At 45.2% G+C, this 24,366-nt stretch overlaps 1 protein-coding gene across 1 annotated transcript; it reads right to left on the bottom strand.

Annotated features, from left to right (window-relative positions):
• Nucleotides 1–1,942: 1,942 nt before the first annotated feature.
• Nucleotides 1,943–5,284, bottom strand: CKS2 (CDC28 protein kinase regulatory subunit 2). The gene is made up of 3 exons (XM_086629566.1): nt 5,160–5,284; nt 3,569–3,696; nt 1,943–2,363 (listed from the first exon to the last, which is right to left on the bottom strand). The coding sequence occupies exons 1-3, from the start codon at nt 5,216–5,218 to the stop codon at nt 2,311–2,313; spliced, it is 240 nt and encodes a 79-aa protein (XP_086485692.1). The 5' UTR covers nt 5,219–5,284; the 3' UTR covers nt 1,943–2,310.
• Nucleotides 5,285–24,366: the final 19,082 nt, after the last annotated feature.

The following is a 24,366-nucleotide window of genomic DNA, read 5'->3' on the forward strand; positions in this document are numbered from 1 at the left end:
GGCGCGGGCGCGCCGCGGCCCCCGCCCCGCCGCGGCCCGCAGCGCTGCCGGCCGCCCCGGGCTCGGCTCGGCGCAGCGGCGCGCCGCGATGACGTCGCCGCCGCCGAGGGAGCGGGGCGGTGGCGGGCGGGCCGTGTCCCCGGTGGGCTGCCTGCCCCGAGCCCGGCGCAGTGTTCTGAGGAAACAGCAAACGCTTGCAGCTGTCACCTAACCTGCGGCTGCCTGTTGGAGAAAGCCGGGAGCTACGGCACCACACGTGCCGAGAGCGGCCTCGACGGAGCGGTCGGGGAACAGGCACAGTCGGGTCCCTGCCCGAGCCGCCCAGCCGGGATGTGCAGCTGATCTTCGACCCCCAAAGAAGGGCACAGACACCGGAAAGGCGACAGGTGAGCAGAAAGCCTTTTGAGGCGTCAAAAGACAACAGCCAAGAAGACTCCTGGGGGAAAACGTGGCTTTCAGCACAGCTCACCAGGGCTCATCCTGATGGTTCCTCTATTTAAGGTGCTTGCTGGCACTTGGAGCACCCGACTTAAGGGGTAAAAGCATGAATTCTTGCACTTCAGCATGGAGATCACTGGACCACTACTAAGACAGAAACTTCTAGCAGCTTTAGAGGAAGGACCATAAGGGTTGTTTTCCTCACCAGATTTGGCAGGTTACTCACCTCTGTCTGTCATCAAAACAGCCTTGACTGCATGCACTTTATCAGCTAAGCTACATGCAACTGTTCCCGGTTTTGTTGGCCTTCCAAGCACTGCGCAGACGTTAGGCTAGCTCGCGTTTCAAAGTGAACCAGGCACCACCACTGGTACTACATGGTTATTCAAACACCGAATACACTGATGCACCTTTTCGAAAAATCTGATGTATGGCTACTAGCACAGGGTCCCAAGATGCCACAGTGATCATTTTGATGCAATGTACTACTTGTCAGATCAAGTCCATCTACCAGCTTGCCATTGCTGGCACACAGCTTCCTAAGAAAAGGACTGATCAGAGTTTCACTGTAGTATCCCTGACCTCTTATATGGTGAGGAAACTGAGTTCATACCGTCCTACAAGCAGCAGCTGCTTTTATCAAGTGAAAAGCACTTGGTTTACTTCAACACCACTTCTAAAACCCTACTGCCTACACAGAGTACAAGCTAGCTTCCCAGGAAAAATGGGATGCAAGACAGGAAGTGCAGGCTAAAGCTTAACTAAAAAGATTGTGGCAGAAGGATAAACTGGTACTACTAACATAAATCAAACAATCATAAAAATCTCTATGACATTAAGTCCTGCTTAACACCTTAAGACAAGTTTATGTCATGTCATAATAAAATATGCCAAGTTGGGAGGGACTCAAAAGGATCAAGTTCAATTCCTGACTCAGCACAAGGCAACTCCAAAGTTAAACTGTTATATCTACGAGCATTGTCTAAACACTTGCTGAACACCAACAGGCTTGGGGCCACCAGCACTTTCCCAGATTTTGTTCCAGTGCTTGACCACCCTCCCAGTGAATAACTTCTTCCTGATACTCAGTTGGAACTTCCCCTCACACAGCATTAAGCCATTCCCTCGCATCCTATCACCAGACACCTCATGATAAGTAGGATGACAAGTAGTCAACACAGAATAATTCATCTCATTATAACCTACATCAAGAGTCCCATAATTTGAGCATGTTAGAAGCTACTCTGAGTATTACGTATCATTGCCAGCTTTCTTTTCAGATTGCCTGCAGATCCCAGTTCAAATCAAGGTTAGGAACTTCGGCCTGTAGGGCAAAATAATTCGTAGAGAAACAAAATACAGTCACTAAGTTCATTTTTTTATGAAGTAGGTACTCTTAACATGTTAAGACAATGAATATTTTTGTCTGTTGAATTAGAATTCTAGACACTTAGGTTTTATAAAGCATTAAAATAGAGTTTATTTATTTATCCCTACTACTAAACAGGTGAGCGACTGGATTTCAACATGCTGCACTTCAGCAGAAAAGCTGAGTGTAAAGGTCATTGAACACAGGTAGCAAACAATCATCCAGTCAGAACATGTAATACACAAAATTAAGAAAAAAAATTAATTGAAATGTCAGATAGGCACTTACATTAGCAGAAAAGAAAACTTCCTCACTCTTTGAACACCATAGCAGCCTACTTGCAATTGCATTTGACTGAGCTTTGTTGCTGTGAATAATACAGCTCATGCACAGGCATGGATGTATGTTTTGTACACTTTAAAGTATTCACTGAATACTACTGACATATATACACTCATATACATAGTTGCAGCAGATTTAGGAGGAGATTTATAGACAATGGTTCATTTCTGCTCATCCTTTGGAAGAGGTCTTCTGAACAGAAGAATATGCGGTTCTGTGGAAATAAAATTGAACAAAGCGTCAGTCTGTCACCTGAGTCTTGATTACAGGGATTTCCTCCATTTAAGAAGGCTTGGGCAATAGTTGAAACTTGCTGTCAAATAATAAACAGATTAAGAAGTCAAGTCCACAGATATGGTCTCATGTGTAATACTTGCAGACCAGCTTTGCAGTAACCTTACAACAAACGGGTGTGTTTGAAAGTTTCATACCAAATGTTGGCAGCATCATAAACTGAAGAGGCTTACAGGAGGGAAGTATTGGATACAGGGTATTTTTTGCTTGTATCAGTACTAACGCTGTGCCCCTACATTAGGCTAGTCCATGAGCTTTGTTACTGTAACTTAGACTAACAAACTGCTGATGACATTTGGTACATAGTGACAAGCACCAACAGAAGCCACTTTAGTTAATACAGCTGGCTGATGTTATTATTGATCTGACTTAATTCTAACTCCTCCAAAAAAAGCCTCAAGTATCAAAGATGCCCAGGCAAGGGAAACATAGGAAGGTTACACTAATTCTTCACCTGGTTCTTCATAAACTTGGAACCTCATGCTGCTGCAATTCACCTATCAGCAGTTACTTAAGCCATTGACAGGCTTGACTAAAAGGTATCTTGAACAGATGTTTTCAGCACATCCGAGTTGGTAGTTTTAGGGCTTCACACTTTATTAATTGAAAGACTGGTTTTAAGTGCTGCTTTTAGCAGGCTGTATAACTAGAGTTCAAACTATACTGTAGACTTTTCAGATAATTAATACAGGACCTTGTCTACATGAGCATCTATTTGTATGAAAAGTGGGTGTGTTGGCTTTATGATTTGAAGACATGTTGCTGCATAAAGTTTGCTTCAGTCACTGAGATACTAACATTACTCAAGAGGTCACGAGAAGTCTGTTTGTGTAGGCAGAGGTAGGAACAGTTTCCAATCTGGCATGTTTTGTCATACCTAGGACAAGCCTAGCATTTTGCAGTTCTGGGAGCAAGATATGAAGGTTTAAAATAAAGGCTGTTACATTGCCTTTGTTGACAAAGGGCTAAAATAGCAAGGAGATAAAGATGAGTCTAAACATTCAGTAGTGAATTCCAGCTGGATTCCACAGCAGGAGCAATTATGCACAACACACTCCAGTTGAGCACCACACAGTTGATATTTTAGACTCTTTTATTCATCTAATAGTGTTCAGATGTGCTTACCTGGCTCATGGATCATATAGTGAACCCAGCCAAGACTTTGCTGAACACCAAGTCGTCTCCATTCCTCTTCAGTCATCAGATGAGATTTTGGCACTTGTTTTGAAAGTTCTCTTGGCAGCATGACATGTCTGTAGAGGTTTAATAATTAAACGTATTACATACACTAATGCTTATGTACACTAGGCAACTTGCACAGATCTACACTGAAAGACAGTACGCAAATTCAATTATGAATACCAGAATACCCTATAAACAAGCCTATCGTGCTGACTGATACCACTAGTTGGATGAAGCATCTGTCCCAGAACCTAGTTTTAAAACCACTTTGTCTACTAAACATTACATCTGTAACACAACTGTATATTGAAACAGTCAATCTGCTTCCTAGAAGAGATTAATTCCCCTGCATGCTCCAATCATGCTACTTGTATGACAATATGTGTTTCTGGCAATTGGCTGTCACATCAGCTATTTGAAAAATAAGGACTTTGGACTTTTAGAATTGCTGGTTAAGTCATTCTTGTTTGACTTTTGCAACCAACAATATATTTTCCAGAGACTACAGTGCTGGTTTATAAAGACAGAACACTAACACCACTTCAGAGCCTGATCTGACAGCTGAGGAGAAATACACAGCCTGCTCTCCACATTTCTTTATCACTCAATAGAAAGCAAAGCATCCAATCTTGTGGTTTTGCGATCATAAGAGCCAGCTTAGGCCTCGATATAGAGCAAAGAAAACCCGAATTTGTAGTAGTGCTTTCCAGTAAGCTTAGAGGACTGAATTTCAACAGTATCAGTTATAATCCAACTGACTGGTGCTGTAGCACTGCTTTGAAAACTAGCAGATAGAGGACTGTCTCGAAGGCTTTACGAACTACATTTCTCAGTACTGTGTTTTGACGTGGCCTTACGAACTGCCTGTAAAGTTGATGCGTTAATCAAACTGCATGCTTCATCCACATTCAGAGCTCGAGTTGAGATAGCGCAAGACGCTACTCTTGGCTGTGTAGCACATTCCGGGCAGAGCGGTTTGAGCTCCCCGCGGCACCTGAGCGACTGAGGCGTGGGGGCCAGAGGACTCTTCGGCCGTCGAAGCCAGCCTGGGACCGGTGGCGGGGCGGAAGGGCTGCCCGCCCCCACGCGCTCCGCGGCCGCCGCCATCCGGGTCCCGTCGGCAGAGGCCGAGCGCTCCCAGGCGGCGGCGCTGCCCGCGCCCTCCCGGCGCCGCAGCAGCTCCGCGGGGCAGGCGCAGCGGGCCTCGCCTCCCGCCTCCCTTCGGCGCCCTCCGGCTGGGGCTCGCGCTGCCCGCGCGCCGAACGATCGCCCGGGAAGGGCCGGCCGGACCGGCGCTCGAACGGCCCGCCCGCCCCCCCCGCCCCCAACCGAAAGCGACGCGAAAACCCGCCACAAGCGGCAAGGCACGGCCCCTCTCCGCAGGCCCTGAGCCCCTCCGTCCCCACAGAAGCCAGAGCCGCGCTCACTGAGGGACCCGCACAGGCCCCGGGAGAGGCGCCGGCCCAAGCCGCCCCGCTCCGGGTTCCCTTCCGCCTTCCTCCTCCCTCCAGCCGGCCCTCCCGCGCCCTCGTACCGGTACTCGTACTGCTCGTCAAAGTACTTGTCAGAATAGTAGATTTGCTTTTGGGCCATGGCGAGAGGCAGCGAGGGCGGCAGCGGCAGCACGAACAGAAGCAGCGACGGGACCGGCTCCTCCTCACGGACAACCCCACGGACTAACCGCCCGCTTCCGCGCCCCGCTCCGTTTGAATCCAGCAGCTCGACTCTCATTGGCCCTGCCCGCCCAGCCAATAGCGTGCCGCGCCGCCGCGCCCACCCGGCCGCCGCGTGACTCGAGCGCTCGTGACCTCGCACCAATCCCCGGGAGCTGCGGGGGAGCGTTACGTAAGGGGGTGGCGGTTGGGAGCGCGGCGGGAAGGGGGGCGAGCCGCAGCGCGGGGCGGGGCGGCGTTACCGGGGGGCGGGCGCGGGGGCGCGGTGATGGGTCGCGCGGGGACGGGGTCGGGGTTGGCCGGTTCCAGCACTTTCTGGGCTGTACTAGGGGAGAAGGGGCCGAGGTGCGGCAGTAGGGACCGGCGGTGGCTGATGGCGCTGCCCGGGACCTGCTTCGCGGGACCCTCGTGCCACAAGGGGCCGTATTCCCGAGCGTCCAGGGGATTGCTCATGGCGGGCAGCAGGAGGGAGCCTCTTCCGGCCTCCTAATGGAGCGTCAGTCTTCAATGAACTGTGTGCCGTGCCCCGGTGCTGCTTTTCTACTGCTTACCCTGGGGCGGGAAGGTTTTGTGAACTCGTGAAGCCGCGGAAAATCCGCACAGGAGCTCCCTAACGCAGTTTGCAGTGTCAGAAAGCAGGCGTGACTTTATTGCAGCACCGAGTGCACAGGGGTTATCTCCTCTTGGCATGGACACCTGGCCCCTGGACAGAAACTTAGTTACACACTGTGATTGTGCATATTCATAGCATCTTTGTATACCCATTGTTATTCTCTTAAACAATTGGTTAATTTTCTCTGGCTTTACATGTAGTTTACTTCCCGTGCTCAGTCTTCTTCCTCCTGCCCTTTCTTTTGAGTCTGGGTTATGTTTAGGGTAGGTGGTCCATGAGTCAGTGGTCGCGATTTCCCCCTGCTGGAATTACCTGTTCCCCAAGTCACTCCTGCACATGGTCACAATTCAGAAAAACATGATAACAATGTTTATGCCGTTTCTGGGATGTTCCCTCCAAGGGCAGACAGTTCTTGATAAAGAGTCTCCCTCCTAATCACTCCTGGCAGCTTCAAGGATGCTCATCTTGTTGTATTCTTTAGGTATGTGCAAACCGCCTGCTAAACTGTTCATGAAGTTCCTACACAAAAGTTTTACCCCTTCATTGTTGAGTAACAATTCCTCTCTTTGAGACTTACCAATTTAGATGGGTCTCACCTTTTGTGGCTTTTGTACAGCATTTTCACACAACTTATTTTTATCAAACTATCATAAGCAAAGCAACTACTATGAACTAATAAGAAGTGAATGTTACTCATGCCTCACAAATTGACAAAAGTAGATTTACAGGAATTATTCCCCATGCCATGGACTGTCCAGCTGCTTGGAGGAGGGATATGCAGGCCATTGCACTAGTAAGATTATGCATTTTTCCAAATCCTTGGATCGAAGCCAAAATTAAATTATCCTCACCCTCCTCTCTGCATAGTACTCCTAACCAGTTCAAACAGATTAGTAATGTGACTGTTAAGATTTTTTAGTAAATTTTAGATGTGTTGGTACTACTTGTTTGGCTGCTTGGAGGAGGGGTATGCAGGCCATTACACTAGTAAGAGTATGCATTTTTCCAAATCCTTGGCCCTTTTATGGCCTCATGAAAAGATTTGGCCATCAGTCTAAAATTTGGTATCCACAACCTGCACCGTCCTACCATTCCCCAAAAATATCTGTAATTCTTTCCTCGACTGTGGGGGAGTGGCAGTATGACATATCGCCTGCTTTCGTTAGGTTCCCAGCATTTCTCCTTGCGCAATATCAAATCTTAGATGTGTAACAGTCTTTTGTATCCCCTCTGCCTTTTTCTTAGATACCCAGTACCCTGCCAGTCACAGAAAATTTAGTAAATGGCTAGTTGCTTCTTTACACTGTGGTTCTGTATCGGTTCCCAGAAGTATATCATCCACATGTTGTAAAAGATCAAGAGAAGAACTCTTATCTCGCCAGCATTCTAGTTCTTTAGCCGACACATTAGCAAACAAGGCAGGACTATTATTCTTGAATCCTTGAGGTCGCCTCGTTCAACAAAGCTGCGTTTTTCGCCCAGTGGTTGGGCTTTCCCATTCAAAAGCAAACAACTGTGGACTTTCTGTCCACACAAAAGAAACGCAAAAGAAAACGTCCTTTAGATCTAACACAGTAAAACAGGTGAAATGGCAGACAGTAACGTGTACAGATTGGGTTCCACAGGGTGTACATCAAGTACAGTTTGATTGATTGCTCTTAAATCCTGCACCAACAGGTACTCCTGAGAGTATTGTATTAAGATGGATAGTCTCTCAGAAGTCCATATTTTAGATTCTAACCCCAAGCTCGCTTCCAGTTTCATGGTGTCTTACTGGTCTGGCATCAGGTTTGAGTTCCACTTTAACAGGCACTGCAGCCTTTGTCTTCCCAGGTACCTTCATAGCCCAGACTGGAGGAATAACAGCGTTAACATACCCTTTCCCAGTAGCACATGCAGAAAAATGCCTCTGTCTCTGTTTCTTTTGCACACTTTCGAGTATACCATTAGAACCATTAGCCAAGGATTTACATTTCTTTCTAGTCTCATGATCATTTCACAAAGGAGAAACCAAATCCTCCTAGGGTACTTCTTCCTACTTATCCAGTCTTCGACAAAACAGTATTAATGGCAGAACAACATTAGAATTTAAAGATCCCGAGTCAGGCCATTTTCCCCATCACCTAATTTATATATTGGCCACCATTGTTTACAATAACCCTCCAAATTTTTCCCAGTGTTTCAAGATGCATCCTAATAGAGTACAAGGGGGTACTTTGGCAGAGGAAACAGATCCCATATTAGCCGACTATCTTGGTCAAGAACACCTCAGCCACGGGCATCCCCTTTTCTATGCCGCGTTTACCTCTCAATTTTGTGTTTTGTATCTTTGTCCTAGGTTTCCTGCAACAGAGTCTCAGACATCAGATTTCAAGTTCTCTATTTCCACTCAGTCTGCTTAGGGAATTTTAACACTCATGCTTTGGTACCTCCAGCTCCGAAGGTCCCAGGTCAACTCAGCTGATGCCGGCCACTGGCTGCTGGGAGATGAGAGGGTCCAAAGGTGGTGATTTAGGGTTGCATCAAGACAACTTGTTCCTCTACCTTTCCCACCCCAACAATATCTCGATTCGAGAAGGGGATCACCCCCAAACTGTGCAGGCACAGCACTGTTTGGCCACAGGCAGAAGCACTGGAAGAACGGGCAGTCGGTAGCAGCGCCTGAGAGCCTGTTTTGAAGGGGAAGCCTGGACAGCCTTTTTCCAAAAAGGAGCCCCTGGCAAATGCCCAGGAATAGCTTTGGCCAATCACAGCCAGCTGCCACCGGCAGGGCCGGACGAGGCTGCGGAACGCTCCCAGTGCCCCATCTGCCTGGGAGACATGGAGGACATAGCCTATGTCACCTTCTGCCTCCATCAGTTCTGCTTTGGCTGCATCAAGAACTGGGCCAGAGAGAGAGCTAGTTGCCTGCTCTGCAGGCAGCCTTTCCACATGCTCCTGCACTTGGAGCAAGCGGACAATGACTACAAAGAGCATGTGGTCCCCTCATCCCGAGGCTGCCAGAGGGTTGGAGAGCAGGTCCCGGAGCCCATCTCCAGAGCGGCACCACTCAGCCACCAACGACACCCCCTCCGCTGGCACAAGGGGGCCTGTGGGGAGCCATCAAGGGCAGACGCGCCGTGCGGCTCCGCAGCCCTCCTCCCAGCAGGCTCCCACACCCAGCACTTCTTGGGAGGGAGGCCTGTCGAGCGCAGGGGAGCGCCCGCCCCGCCGGACCTACAGGCGCATCCGCAGAACGGTGTGGCGAGCTCTGTGCTTTCTCTGCTGTTGGATCCAATAAACATCCAGATGCTTTCCAGGGGCTGCTTCTTTCCCAAAACCAAAGGGCTACCCACTGTAGGCAATGCTTTCCAACACTGTCTCAGCAGTGCACGAAAGTCCAGGGGAGAACTTCTTGGGCTGTACAATGAATTTGTTTAACGTAGGGTTACCATCTCTTATGACTTGCTGCTTTGCTGCAGCCAGAGCAGCAGCCCTTGTTGGTTTGCTGCAAGAGGAGATCTTTCCCTTGTGCTCTCCCAGCCTCCCTCTTCCAAGTACCAGTGTGAGGCTGCCCAAGCCCTTTGAGCAGCCATCAGGCTGCGGGTGCCCAAGACCTGCACGTTGCCACATCGCCTACCTTCCTTGGACACAGGCTGTGCTGACAACCCCAGCCCTGGTGAGTCCTTCTGCTGGTGCCTCTTCAGTCAGACATCCCCAGTCAAATGCACTGCAGCTTTTCTCTTCCCGCGTGCCTTCATAGCCCAGACTGGAGGAATAACAGCGTTCAGAATCTCTTCGGGTGCCTCAGGATTCTCAGCTTCTTTCTCCTCTAACAGGCACAGCTGGGCTCTCCAAGCATTATTTTCTAGGATATGAAGTTGAATCGAATTATTAGAAAAAGTTATTTGTGCTCATGATTTCTTTAATCAGTTTCATAGATTTCATAGATTTCTAGGTTGGAAAAGACCTTAGAGATCATCCAGTCCAACCGTCCCTAATCTCCCATTAAACCAAATCCCTAAGTAGTTTATCCACCCTTTTCTTAAACACATCCAGGGATGGGAACTCAACCACCTCCCTGGGCAGTCTATTCCAGTGGCTGACAACCCTTTCAGAGAAAAAATACTTTCTAACGTCCAACCTGAATCTCCCCTGACTAAGCTTATACCCATTTCCTCTTGTTCTGTCACCCATCACTAATGTAAAGAGCCCTTCCCCTACCTCCCCACCATCCCTTCTCAAGTATTTGTAGGCTGTAATCAGGTCTCCCCTCAGCCTCCTCTTCTCCAGGCTAAACAGCCCCAACTCCCTCAGCCACTCCTCATAAGTTTTTATTTTCCAGCCCCTTGACCAGTTTAGTCGCCCTTCTTTGGACCCGCTCCAGGAGCTCAATATCTCTCTTAAAGCGAGGGGCCCAAAACTGGTCACAATATTCCAGGTGCGGCCTCACCAGTGCCGAGTACAGGGGCAGAATCACTTCCCTATTCCTGCTGGTCACACTATTCTTGATACACGCCAGTATCCCATTGGCCTTCTTGGCCACCTGGGCACGCTGCTGGCTCATATCAAGCCGGTAGTCAACCAACACCCCCAGGTCCTTCTCCGCCAGGCAGCTCTCCAGCCACTCAACAAAAGAGAGGTACATTTTATTTCCACTCAACCCAAGAGAGGTACTGGACATTCAAGCATATAGAAGACCTTTTTCCCAATTTTACATTCCACTGGTCGTAAAAAGAGTTTTACCTCAGTCTTTCCCATGACCCCAACAACTGGCATAGGGAATTTACTTAAGGTCCCTGATGACTCGTCACTACCCAGTAGGTTGACCCTGTACCAATCAAGAAGTTAGTCATTCCATTCCCCAGCTGTGTTGGAACAAGTAGATCTGCTGGGGAGGCTTTTAAATTCACCCTCGGTCCCCCGCATTCAGAATCATCATTTCCCATCATCAGTAAGTCTGCCTCAGGTGTTTGGACGCCCTTTTTGGGTGATCTTATGCCCTGATTCTTCAATTTCGGACAATCCTTTTTCCTATGACCTACTTCCCTACTTCATACTTACTGATTCTGCCCAGTTGGGGCGTTACCCGAGGGTAGAGGAATATCTCCTTGATTTCTTCCTCTAGGAGCATTTCTCCTAAACTTTATTCTTTCTCCTCTGTTGGAGGCGTCTCCTATTGTAGCGGCTAACAGGCTCGTCTACAATTTTCTATCCTTAGGCTTTTCTCTCTCTTTCTTCTTTTTCTCTACTTCATCCTGCCACCAGACTGACAGCATCCTGTACAACACTCTGCTCTCCTGTCACACCGTTATCACTAATACCACTATTTTACATACCCTCTGCACATTACCAATATCATCATAGTTATCAGCATCTCTCCATCTCTGTCAGGGAGCAACCATCAACTCCAAATCTTAATTTCAATTTTTAATTTCCCCTTTCTTTTTTTAATTCCAATACCGTAGTCCTATGGAACATATCCACTATCCCTCTGCCGCTCTGGAAGTTTTCTTAATCATAGAATCATAGAATGGCATAGGCTGGAAGGGACCTTAGAGATCATCTAATCCAACCTCCCTGTCATGGGCAGGGACGTCTCTCAACTAGACCCGGCTACTCAGGGCTCCATCCAACCTGGCCTTGAACACCTCCAGGAAAGGGGCATCCACAACTTCTCTGGGCAATTTATTCCAAAGTCTTACCACCCTCGTACTGAAGAATTTCTTCCTAAGATCTAATGTATATCTGTTCTCCTTCAACTTCAACCCATTTCCCCTTGTCCTATCAGTGGACACTCTTGTAAAAAGTCCCTCCCCAGCCTTCCTGTGTAAGTTCCCTTCAGGTATTGGAAGGCAACTATTAGGTCCCCCCGAAGTCTTCTCTTTTCAAGGCTGACCAATCCCAGCTCCCGCAACCTGTCCTCGTAGCAGAGGTGCTCCAGTCGCCGGATCATCTTTGTGGCCCTCCTCTGAACACGCTCCAACAGATCTATATCTCTCTTATGGTGGTGACACCAGAACTGGACGCAGTATTCGAGGTGGGGTCTTACAAGAGCAGAGCAAAGGGGGAGAATCACCTCTCTTGACCTGCTGACCACGCTTCTCTTGATACATCCCAGTTGTTGGGCTTCTGGGCTGCATGAGCGCACTGCCAGCTCATGGTGAGCTTCTCATCTATAAACACCCCCAAATCCTTCTCTTCAGGGCTACACTCAACCCACTCTGTGCCCAGTTTGTATTTGTGCCTAGGATTGGCCCGACCCAGGTGAAGGACCTTGCATTTTAACTTGTTGAAGCTCATGCAGTTTGCACTGGCCCATTTTTCAAGCCTATCAAGGTCCCTCTGGATGGCATCTCTTCCCTCAAATGAGTCCAGGGCACCACACAGCTTGGTGTTGTCGGCAAACTTACTGAGGGTGCACTCAATGCCGTCATCCTCGTCACTGACAAAGATGTTGAATAGCACTGGACCCAGAACAGAGCCCTGAGGGACACCTCTTGACACTGGTCTCCATGTAAGCATTGCGCCATTACTGTAAAGAACAAATCCATATATGAGACCTCATTCCACTTTCCTTCTCGCCTACAAAACAGCATTAATTTTAAAAGACTATGAGATTTCCGAGTGCCGTTCATCGGCCACGTTTCCTGGCTCTTCTAAATATACTATAGCCACCAATGATGACAATATTGTTAATTTTTTGTGAGAAGGTCTTCCCTGAGATCTTTCCAATGTTTCAGATTACATCCCAAGGGAGATTTCTTTAAAATCCCCCCTTCTGCCAAATGTTTATTTCCCTTTACAAGATAAAAGCAATAATATAGAAATAAGAAAGTCGACAAATGTAACAAACACAGTCGGCGCAAGGACAGTGGCATGGAGTGCACCCTCAGCAAGTTCGCCGATGACACCAAGCTGTGTGGTGCCGTCGACATGCTGGAAGGGAGGGATGCCATCCAGAGGGACCTCGACAGACTGGAGAGGTGGGCCCGTGTCAACCTCATGAAGTTCAACCAGGCCAAGTGCAAGGTCCTACATCTGGGTCATGGCAATCCCAGGCACAAATACAGACTGGGCGGAGAATGGATCTAGAGCAGCCCTGAGGAGAAGGACTTGGGAGTACTGGTGGACGAGAAGCTCAATATGAGCCGGCAATGTGCTCTTGCGGCCCAGAAAGCCAACCGCATCCTGGGCTGCATCAAGAGGAGTGTGGCCAGCAGGTCGAGAGAGGTGATTCTCCCCCTCTACTCTGCCCTCGTGAGACCTCACCTGGAGTATTGCGTCCAGTTCTGGAGCCCCCAACATAAGAAGGACATGGACCAGCTGGAGAGGGTCCAGAGGAGGGCCACGAAGATGATCCGAGGGCTGGAGCACCTTTCCTATGAGGACAGGCTGAAAGAGTTGGGGCTGTTCAGCCTGGAGAAGAGGAGGCTCCGGGGTGACCTTATAGCGGTCTTCCGGTACCTCAAGGGGGCCTACAAGAAAGATGGGGAGAGGCTGTTCAGGAGGGCCTGTTGTGATAGGACAAGGGGTAATGGTTTTAAAATAGAGGGAGGTAGATTCAGGTTGGATATTAGGAAAAAATTTTTTACCATGAGAGTGGTAGAACACTGGAACAGGTTGCCCAGAGAGGTGGTGGATGCTCCATCCCTGGAGACATTCAAGGCCAGGTTGGACGAGGCCCTGAGCAACCTGATGTAGTTGGAGATATCCCTGTTCCTTGCAGGGGGGTTGGACTAGATGACCTTTGAAGGTCCCTTCCAGCCCTAACCATTCTATGATTCTATGATTCTATGAATCAAATTGGTAGGAGTGGGAGTCAACACGAAACACAGAGTATAACACAAGGACACAAAACAGAGTACAGTGTGAGTTAGCCTGTCGCCTCCGAGATCTTTCTAGTTCCTTAGGATACAACCTAAGGGAGAATTTTTCAAAATTCCGTTCTCTGATGAAGATTCCAAACCCATTTTCAGAATTTCCAAAACAGGCACATGTTTCCTGCAACAGAATCTCAAGTGTCAGATTCCAGGTCAATTCCAGTGAATTCCACTGTACCATAAATTTTCCGAGGGACTCGAATCCACTCCTGTGCTTTTCCAGGTGTTTTACGCCCATCAGGTCATGTACTACCAAAAGCTGCAGCAATCCACATGCAATGCCTCCTGATTAATAAGCCCCGTTATGTCCTTACACTCCAGGCGTCCCCGTAGTAACGTATAGAACTTCCAGATTCCACATACCCAGAGCTCCAAACACAACCTTTCTCCCACGGGACTCACATCGCGGCTTACGGAGGGGTTCTTAACCTGAAAGTAGTGTCTTATAGTATATTACTAGATTATCAGAGACAGTGCACCCAGACTTACCAGAACACACCACCAGAGGATCTCCCTGAAAATCCTTCGGTGCGCACTGGAGAGCTCTCGATCCGGCAGATCCGTCAAGTCTCAGGAGCAGTGTCCCACCTGGGTCACCAAAATTGTCACCAAAAATCTGGACAGAAACTCTCTACCACAATTTGTAGCGTTAGAAAGCAGGCATTACTTTATTGCAGTGCCAGGTGCATTAGAGAGTTTCTGTCCGAATTTTTGGTGACAGTGGTACGCTGGACTTCTGCTATTTCACAGACATGGCTTCTCCCACCACTGGAAAGGCAGTAGCGTCTGTAGAGCTTCCGTACCATTGGCTCAGAGTGCAAACAATGGTGCGTGCAGACCTGCACGGGGTTTGTGGACAAAATCTCAGCTTACAAACATTTTTGCCCAGCAAAAGAGGATGGTAAATACATTCCTGGTTGCAAGGAGCAACTAGCCAGGATTTGGTAAGAGGCACTGCAGTTCCTAGAACCTTTGCGTTCTTCTCCACATTCTGCGTCCCCTGGCTGCTTGTCCCCTGCCTGTGGTGCGCTGCTGTCTCCTCTCCTTGTTGGGCCTTTGTAGTAAAAGAACACTGGTTCAATTTTCTGCTGTCATGGTGCTACCAGAAACACAAGTACTGTCTCTGATCATGTAACACATCTGTCTAAAAAATGTTCTGATGGCGAAAAAAATTGAAGGAGGCACAAGTGCTGACACACGTGAAGGATCACATGATAGGTGCACAGGTAAGGATCTTTGTTTTTAGCAGTATTACTGGTACTGCAGCCTGAGTCTTAAATGCTAAAGTTTCAGCCAGTCTTATGACTTATAATCATTAAAAGGAGCGTTTATCATAATCCAGCAGCAATATTTTTCCCTTAATTGAACTGATTCGTGGGGCATGTTGACACAGGTCATTTACAGGCAAAATGAAGTCAGTATTTTCGTACTGGTGTAGCTAAATGTGTGAAATTCCGTTCGTTAACAAAGATCATCATCAGGAATATCAATTCCAGTATAATTGTACAAGTACAATCCACCTGCGAGTTGTCTAAGGTATTGGTTGGAATATTCAAAACAGAGTATGTTTTTTTTTTTCAGCATAGTTTTAGGCAGCACAACTGTTACTTTTGATGATGATGAAGGAACTGCAGCATCTCTCCTCTGAGTAGAGACTGAGATCTGTGACTGTTCGGCCTAGAAAAGAGAAAGCTTTGGGGGGAACTTACCAATGTATATAAAAACCTAAAGGCAGGGTGCAAAGGAGAGAGAGCCAAACTCTTTCCAGTGGTGTCCAGTGACAGGACCAGAAGCAATGGGCACAAAATGAAACATGGGAGGTTTCTCCTAAACATCAGGAAACGTTTTTTTACTGTGAGGGGAGCACTGGCAAAGATTTCTCAGGGAGCTGCTGGAGTGTCCATCCTTGTAGATGTTTGAGTCACGTAGATATGGTCAAGGGCAAGAAGCTTGGGCAGGGATGTCAGACCAGATGACCTCCACAGGTCATGACCTCAACCTCAGCCATGCTATGTGATACTGTGTGAAACAGGGCTCTTCAGCATTTTCTTCAGAATATTGTTACACCCAAAGGCTGTGACAGTCACACTGCAAAGAAGGGAATAAATTGTTCTGTATCCAGTGTGGAGAGAACAAAAGTGCTTAAACTTTGTCAAGGTAGCTTTGGGGCAGGCTTTCGGAAACATTTCCTACCAGTACCTAATTTAATTATCTAAAGTCACTGGAACAAGAACATTTTAGAGAAAAATACATTCTGCAGGAATGTTTTGTGTATGACTGGTCCTGTATCTGATCAGTGATTTCTCTGAGACCTGCTTTCTCTGATTGCATCAGTTACACCTTCCCATTGTAACTTTTACTGGTATTAAGCTGTAGAATAAAAGTAATTTTTGTTTTCCTCCAGTGCTCTAGATTGACCTTTTAATTTGAATTGTGATACATTTTCATATTCAAATAAGTTAGTTTCTGGAATTAGGATTATTAGGTGGTGGACCCAGATCCTGATTCTGAAGATTCTGAACCATGTCAGAAGTGAATGAAACCACAAATACCTACATTTATTAAAGAGAAAAGCTGCTGACTAGCTCTTTCCATACACTCATGCCTCACCATGTTGAAGGCATATATCGAAGCATATATCAAAGAGGTTTGCCATAGTACAGACTGAAAAGGATTCTGCATAGCCTCAGGGGCACAGGTCTGTTAAGAGAAACACTGGAGCTGCCCAGCTGAAAGCATGCTCATGCTCAAAGCCCTGTCTAATTAGCTCTTGCTACTAAAACACAAGATAAAAATTTAAAATTGCAAAAGCATGAAGAGGGTATTCTTGAGCTTCGCTGTCTGTCTTCTGTAGCTGTTACACAGGCATGTATAATTTTGAGCAGCAGTAATCTGCGTTCTGTATGAGAATAACATGACTGTAGTCAGCATAGAGCCTCTTCAGGACTAAACATGAACTATGAACATAGAGCTTTTTGGATGATTTTGTGTATCTAGACAGGAGCAGATTTAAATCCTCCTGTTGCTTGAGACCAAGGCCATCCACAGAGTTATGTGGGCTGTGATAAATAAAAATCTGTCATAATGAAGGACCTATGTGCACCTCACTATTGCGTATACAGAATCCAGGATGTAAGTTATGGTGGATAAAAATATTTTCTGTGCTTTTTGATAGAAGACGAAGATGCAAAGTTTTCCATCTGTGGTGTGGCATAGCAATTTCTGGTTATAATTCTCAGCAGCTTTTTCTATTCAGTTATATGAGATATTTGAAAAATCTAAGTTACATGTACTTCTGCTGCAGTTCTGTTTTCAAACATGTCCTTGTAGAACACTAATGTCAAATGCTTGAATGTATCTTCCTGAATAGAACAGCAAGATCACAGTCAAGGAACCTTTTGTGCTGTCTTCATGAGTCATAATCATATGCACAGTTAATAATTTGTGAATAATTTGAGTGTGAATCACATTCATAACATATATTGATGAACTGTTATCTGTGCTTTTCCTGTGGAAACAAGGCTTAAACAATTGTACTTTCCATTGGTTTTGATCCTCAATCAGCTTTTGAACCTATTGGCTGGTTTGGTCAAACTTAACAGAAATGTTGATAAATAAATTACTGCCAGTTTCATGATAACTGGTGGCCATACAGAGTAGAAACACTCTGATGGGGGACTACACTATAGTTAAACCCATACATTACTAGACATAAAAGAATCTACATTGGAAAAAAGACTTTGTACTAATGCATCAGTGCTAAATATGCTTCAGTGTTTGGTATGCATCCCTTCTGAGACAACAAAGCCAATTATTCACAAACCATGAGTCAGTAGAAAACCAGTCTTAATTAGTTCTGATATTCAGTAAACTAACTTCTTATTTGACTGTGATTTTATTTTCTGGCTTTAGAGGATATTTGCCTAGTATTTTGCAGCCCCAGTAATTGTCAGAACACTGATCCTCCAGACTTAATCTGGCTACTCATATGTGTAAAATGAACAATATTTGTCTTTGCAGACTTGATCTTTGAAATTAGTTTACCTCAATGTAGATACTTCAGTTTGGATTTACTGCCTATATCAGTTTGAAAAACATTTTCATAAGCATGGAGTTATTTGTGTGCTAATTAACCTCCCCTCAATTAATGAAGAAATTAGTTTTGTTTTGTTTTTCAGTTTTCACAAAAATGTAAACCAGATCTTGAAGAGACTGAAGAATGATGCTATTTGATAGTTTAGCTGTCTGTAAATAAGATAGTGTAAGTGTTGAAAATAATCTAGCTGAATTACTGAGGCTTTCCATCTGAGAGAGGATACATTGACTTGAAAGATAGAACCAGTTATGATCCATGTTCCTTCCAGTACCTGCACTGACTCAAGAACTGCATTTTGAAGGCGTTCTTGAATAAATTACTCCCAAGTCATAGAAGAGCCCAACTTGCAGAGTGGAGGTAGAAATACAGAATGTCTGCGATCCATTCACAGCCTAGCAGAGCTTGGAGGCTGGTGTTGGTCTGTGTCGTTTTCACTGAGATTTAATTCTCTCTAATCTTCTTTCTGTGCAACCTTGTCTAAAGACTACAGCTCAGCTCTGAAAAGGAGCCACACTAAAGTATTCCTATGTTAAACAAAATCAATAAAGCTGAATATAGCAGATGAAGATTTCCATAGCAACCAATGCTCATATGACAAATTGAGAATGATACTGTATAATGACTGGAGAATCACAAGCAGAAGAAGATGCTGTCATATGAGGCACAATCCAGCTCAGATTTTTCCTGTAGGTTGTGCAACATCGTAGTATCTCAAAGTGGACCAATGGCAAAAAATCTGCAGTGGAATCTCAGAGTTCTTCAGTTACTGGATATTTTTGACACAGGGGTTAAAATAGTTTGAGTAGAGGTTTTGTTTAAACTGAAATGTGTCAGTGCAAGACCTGAGAAAAGGTCCTTTGAGCTAAACATATCTCTGCAGCTTTCTGTAGTGGATGCCTTCTATAATGGAAGAGTGTAAGTGTCAGAGAAATATGTGATGATATGTTCCCAGACTACTCGCAGACTCTAGGGATTACTGATGAGGGATTTCTTTGTAAATAACAGGCCCAGGTGGATTTTTGTTTCATGAATTTTCCAGTTGTCATTGGGCCAAACATCCTGTCTCCGCAGTATCTTGTTGCAAGGAGTTCCATGGCTGAACAAGTTCCTTTATAAGAACAAGCTTTTTTTTTTTTTTTTTATGTTAAATCTGCAACATCCTGGGTTTTGTAAGGGGAAGAGCTTAGGAATGATTTGTTCATTGTCCCATATGTTTGTAGTTTCCAGAGGTGGTATTTATATACTAGAGGATTATAGGCTAGGATTTTGAGTTTGAGCCCAATGCATAGACCGTTTTTTTCTCCCCTCCCCTTAGGTAAACATTCCTTGTTGATTTCTGTGAAGTTACTCAAATGTTTAAAATTAATCACTTGTAAATTTTGTACATACACAGGAGGGAAAGTAGATGTATATGAGCTGAAAATCCATCTGTTTGCAAGTATTATAAAGTGTTTTAATAGGTTGTTACAAAGTGTTGTTTAATTAAAGTAGTAGGAGGTGCCTGAATTAAAACGAAATTGAATGGAATCTGAATAAACCACATATATACAAATAGTTTTTCTTATGCCTATTGTAACATTGTAAGGTTTAAAATAGCCACTGGAGGGCTCACTGATTTCATGTTAAATGATAAGCCGGTCTAAAAGCCAGTACTTGGCAGTTTTTGGCTAAGACAGTATTAACTGGTGCACTAACCGTTTGAAGAACACTGAATGATTAGATAATTTTTGCAGATAATGGGCAAAGAGCACTTAAATTTTCATCTCAAAGAATAGCACTCTTGTGATTAATACCTGTGTCACGGTAAGTAATGTTTACAAAGGTTTGGAAGGTAGGAGGATCTAAATGTCATAGAATAAACACAAAGGATCGGATTTCCCACTCCCTTACCTTAGAAACCTAAAAAGTTGTCCTGTCAGGCAGTAGGGATACCCCATTTTGAGAAGCCACCCACACATCTGACAGATTTTCCCCTCCCTCCTCTGTTCTGGGGGTGACACCGAAGCCTCAGCGATGAATCAGGCCTTTTTGGGCTACTTGGTAGAGCTAGGATCAAATGCAAGACATTTAATTGGTGTCGGCTTCTCCTGGCATTTTGAATGAACTCTTTCATTCATTGCAGCTAAACAGAACTTAGTTTTTAACAACTTTGGGAACAATGAATTCTGCTTATATATTCTAATCTTTCCCTCAGCCTGAATTTTTCTTTTGTCCTTGTGGGTTTTATTTAATAGTATTTCTTGGATATGTAGATTATCATCATATCCATGATACAATAAATGTAGCTAAACAGTTTATAATAGCTTGAGTTCACAGCACTATTTACCACTCTTCTGTGAGATAAACATGTGCTGAACAAAATACACTGTTCCTGGATTGATTTTGCCTATCATCTTTTGGGATTATATAATTCTTTCTGCTCCTATGAGTATGTATTACCCCAGAACTTCACTAAGTCTATTGCCTTATTTCATAGAAACTCATCTGATTTGTTGTTTTCCAGTGGTCGTTTTCAGTTTCACATATTTCCAAATATTTTCCTTGCACTGAATAGCTATTTGAATTCTTTTCCATGATTTTGAATCCTACGTTTTGCAAGCTTATTCTATCTTTTTTTTTTTCGTCTCTTCTTATATCTCTCAGCTTTCAGTGTACCTCTTGACTCTCTTCTTTCTTTATTTTAGATACTAGAACAGTCAGTCTGTTGCAAGCGATACATGGAACTTTGAATTTGTTTTGGCAGGTAGAACTCTTTTTTTTCACTCACAATGAAGTATACATATTTTCACTTTCTTAGTGCTTAACCCACATCTTCCTAACAATCAGCTTTTTAGTCATTCATCTGAAGCAAAATACTCACCAGCTAAACTCTCCCATTATACACTAACATGCAGTATCTATACAGAAAATAATTTAACAGCTGTAACATAGATGGGAATAAGATTCTACCTGGAAATAAATTTTGTCAGTCTGTCCTTTCTACCGCTCAGACTAAAGGCATTCTTCAGACTCATCTCTGCATTGCGTTTGCCCCACCCTTGCTGTTCATAGGACCATGTTGCAAATCTGATACAAAAAAAACTTCTTCAGATGACTTCACTTCTAACTGGCGTATGTTGGAAATATCCTCAGTTTGAAACTTCGTCCTTTTTTTCCAGCTGTATCCCTTTGTCTAATGAAAGGAGTTGCCTCTACCCTAAAGTATTCCAGTTACAAGAACATAGGAGAGAGCATGCCTTTTTTCAGTTATCTTAAAACTGTCCTTGACTGAAGTCTTGCTTTGCCATACTTGAATTTTACAGCCCAGAAAGCCAACCGTATCCTGGGCTGCATCAAAAGAAGTGTGGCCAGCAGGTCGAGGGAAGTGATTCTGCCCCTCTACTCTGCTCTTGTGTGACCCCACCTGGAATACTGTGTTCAGCTCTGGAGTCCCCAACACAAGAAGGACATGGAGCTACTGGAACGAGTCCAGAGGAGGGCCACGAAGATGATCCGAGGGCTGGAAGACCTCTCCTATGAAGACAGGCTGAGAGAATTGGGGCTGTTCAGCCTGGAGAAGAGAAGGCTCCGGGGTGATCTTTTCGCAGCCTTCCAGTACTTAAAGAGGGCCTACAGGGAAAGCTGAGGAGGGATTTTTTACAAAGACGTGTACTGATAGGACAAGGGGCAATGGCTTTAAACTGAAGGAGGGGAGATTTAGATTAGATATAAGGAAGACTTTTTTCACTCAGAGGGCGGTGAGGCACTGGAACAGGTTGCCCAGAGAAGTTGTAGGTGCCTCATCCCTGGAAGTGTTCAAGGCCAGGTTGGATGAGGCTTTGGGCAACCTGGTGTAGTGGAGGGTTTCCCTGCCCATGGCAGGGGAGTTGGAACTAGATGATCTTTGAGGTCCCTTCCAACCCTAACCATTCTATGATTCTATGATTCTATGTATATATAGACTTACCTTTTTTTTAAAAAAAATGTTCAGCAAATTCATAGAAGAGAAACACATAAAAACTCATTCAACTGGCTTTAGAGGTATTAAAACTTAATTCCTTTTCTTGTTTTTAGCAGCACATCAGCAGTGTTGTCATGGATACTGAGCCAGGTCCTGTTTTACCAGCTTGCAGATGTGCTAAAAATGGGATTTTCCTTTCCCACCTGTTAACCATTCTTGTGGACTTGATTGAGAGTCCGCTGAAATCAGTGAAAAGTCTTTGGTCATCTCAACAGATTTTGGACTAAGTAAGCAGTAGAAAGTCAGCAAATGTTCTGTTTCACAATAGTAGTCAGATATTTTTTACGTTTTATTACACAGTTGAAAATTATGTGTATGTTACGAACTTTTTCTCATGCTGGAATACACCAAACTTCAAGCTTCTGCTAGATTAGTCAGGGAGTGCAGCTCCTGCATCTTGCTGTTCCTCCCGTGATAACCTATCATTGCTGCAGGGGAAGCATGCAGGCTAAAACTATTGGGTCTTAAGGCTCCCTCTTTGTAAAATCATTTTTAAAAACTTTTATTTTGGGGCAAAATCTTTGCATCAGAGGTCCTAAATGTTCACTGACAGCAGACTTGGAAATCATTCTCCTATATAGTTGTGTCTTCTGATACTTCCAGCTCTGTAGAAGTGCTCCGGCTCTGGGTGGAGCTGGCTGCAGGGACTAGAGCCAGCACAGAGCCAGTGCAGCTGAGGGCAGCCCCTTCCCACGGGTGATAGTGGGAAGAGGTTCCCAGGCAGTGCTGTGGGGAGACCATGCCAGGGTCAACCCCAGACTGCAGGAGCTGCTTGCAGCTGGGTCTGGCCCAAGCTACAGTGCCCACTGTGTGACAGGCATACCTCTGCCTGGCCAGAGACCCTGGACCTGCTGGCTGCATGGTCACACTGGGCCCCAGCGGCCTTTCTCTTGTGGAGCTAGCTGTTGGTCCTTGCTTTTCCCCGACTCTAACATTTTTCAGCCGTGTCTTAAAACTATCATGTCTGTAATACCTCCTTTTTTGTCTTTTACTGTAAGTTCAAACCCTGCCAATACTATGCGCCAGCTCACAGAGAAGCTAGTGGGATTTTAGTTTCCCCTCTCCTCCAAATTCTTTCCCAGCTCACCTTACCCTCTATGATGCTGGAATCACTTGCCTTTGCAGCGCAGCTCTGCCGCTCCTGACTCCCTGGTCTCACTCATCCTACCTATCATACAGCAAGGAGCTGGTGTCTGTGTGACTCTCCCTGACTTCAACCTCAGGCCAGAGGTTGTATGAGGCACAGTATCTCAAAATACTGCTGGTAGCTGTGACTTTATGAATATTTTCTTGATTTGTTTTTTTTTGTGAAACTCCTTAAACTTACTGCTGACCATGCTGATTTTAATCTTAGATGAAACAGTAAAGGCTATGGAAAACACCAGCTTGACTCTTTGTGAAGACAGAAAAATATTGTTCGTTTGTCTGTTTGCGTGCATTCTGGAATTAGATGTTTGGTAACATAACCACTGCAGTGCCAACGTTTGGCAGGGGCAGGAGTGCGGATGCGTAAGCTTGATTCACGTTTTTGACTAAATCTGCACTGTGGCACTGTAGAGACACCTATGCCTGTGGGACGTGCCTGCCAGAATGCAGCTCCTGGGCTCTCAGGCCATCTACAGTGCAGACCAAGGGCTACCCAAAATGTGCCGCAACTTATTTCTTGTGGAAACTACGGTGGGTGGTGGAAATGGCTTGCAGCACTGTAATCTGCAAGACACGGTTGCCGTACTCATCCAAACCTGGACAGAGCTACCCCTTTCAGCCTCCTCAGCTTAGATAACTTGCCTTACAAATGTGTACAGTTAAGAGCATTGCTAGGTCTTTGATATGTGTAGCTTTCCAATAGACCATAACTTTACTATCAAATCCTACAGCTGTCTTTAGAAAGCACTGGGATAAATATTGTCACTGCACTTGGTTTGCAACTGCAGTGTGGTAAGGATATAAATCTGGAACAGTAGTGTTTAAAAAACCCATAAAATGCATAAAACTTTGAGAATGTACTTGGGTTTTAGACTTACAAGTCTGTTTTGGGAAGATACCAGAAACAGAACTGGGAGGAAGGAGGGCGTGTTTCAGAATACCAGGTAAACTGTTATCTGAGATTGAGTCAGTTTTTTTGGTTCAGCTTTACAAAAGCTGCTTACAAAAATTATTATGCTTTGAGTAGACATTGTTATACTTGGAATTTGGGTCTTGATAGAGAGAAAAAATTTCATGTCGAAAGAAGCGGATTTCAAAGGCCCTGTGTTGTCTAGCATTTTGTATGTATGCATAATGGCAAAACAAATCTGAAACAAGTCCCCGTGCTTTGGAAAGATTCACGTGACACTAGTCTATTATTACTGTTTTATATTACTGTTATATATTACTATCATATGCAGAGTGGGTTTGCAACAGGAAGAATCATAGAATAGTTTGAGTTAGAAAGGACCTTAAACATCATCTAGTTCTAATACCCTTGCTGCAGGCAGAGGCATCTTCCACTATAACA

This window comes from Tauraco erythrolophus, chromosome Z, assembly GCF_009769465.1.
Source record: "Tauraco erythrolophus isolate bTauEry1 chromosome Z, bTauEry1.pri, whole genome shotgun sequence".
NCBI lineage: Eukaryota > Metazoa > Chordata > Aves > Musophagiformes > Musophagidae > Tauraco > Tauraco erythrolophus.

Excerpts from the sequence above, each read along its gene's own strand:
- CKS2 (XM_086629566.1), bottom strand. The coding sequence starts at position 5,218 with ATGGCCCAAAAGCAAATCTACTATTCTGACAAGTACTTTGACGAGCAG. Across the intron at positions 3,697-5,159 it reads GACGAGCAGTACGAGTACCG|ACATGTCATGCTGCCAAGAG; the intron begins GTACGAGGGCGC and ends AAACCTCTACAG. Across the intron at positions 2,364-3,568 it reads CTATATGATCCATGAGCCAG|AACCGCATATTCTTCTGTTC; the intron begins GTAAGCACATCT and ends TTATTTCCACAG.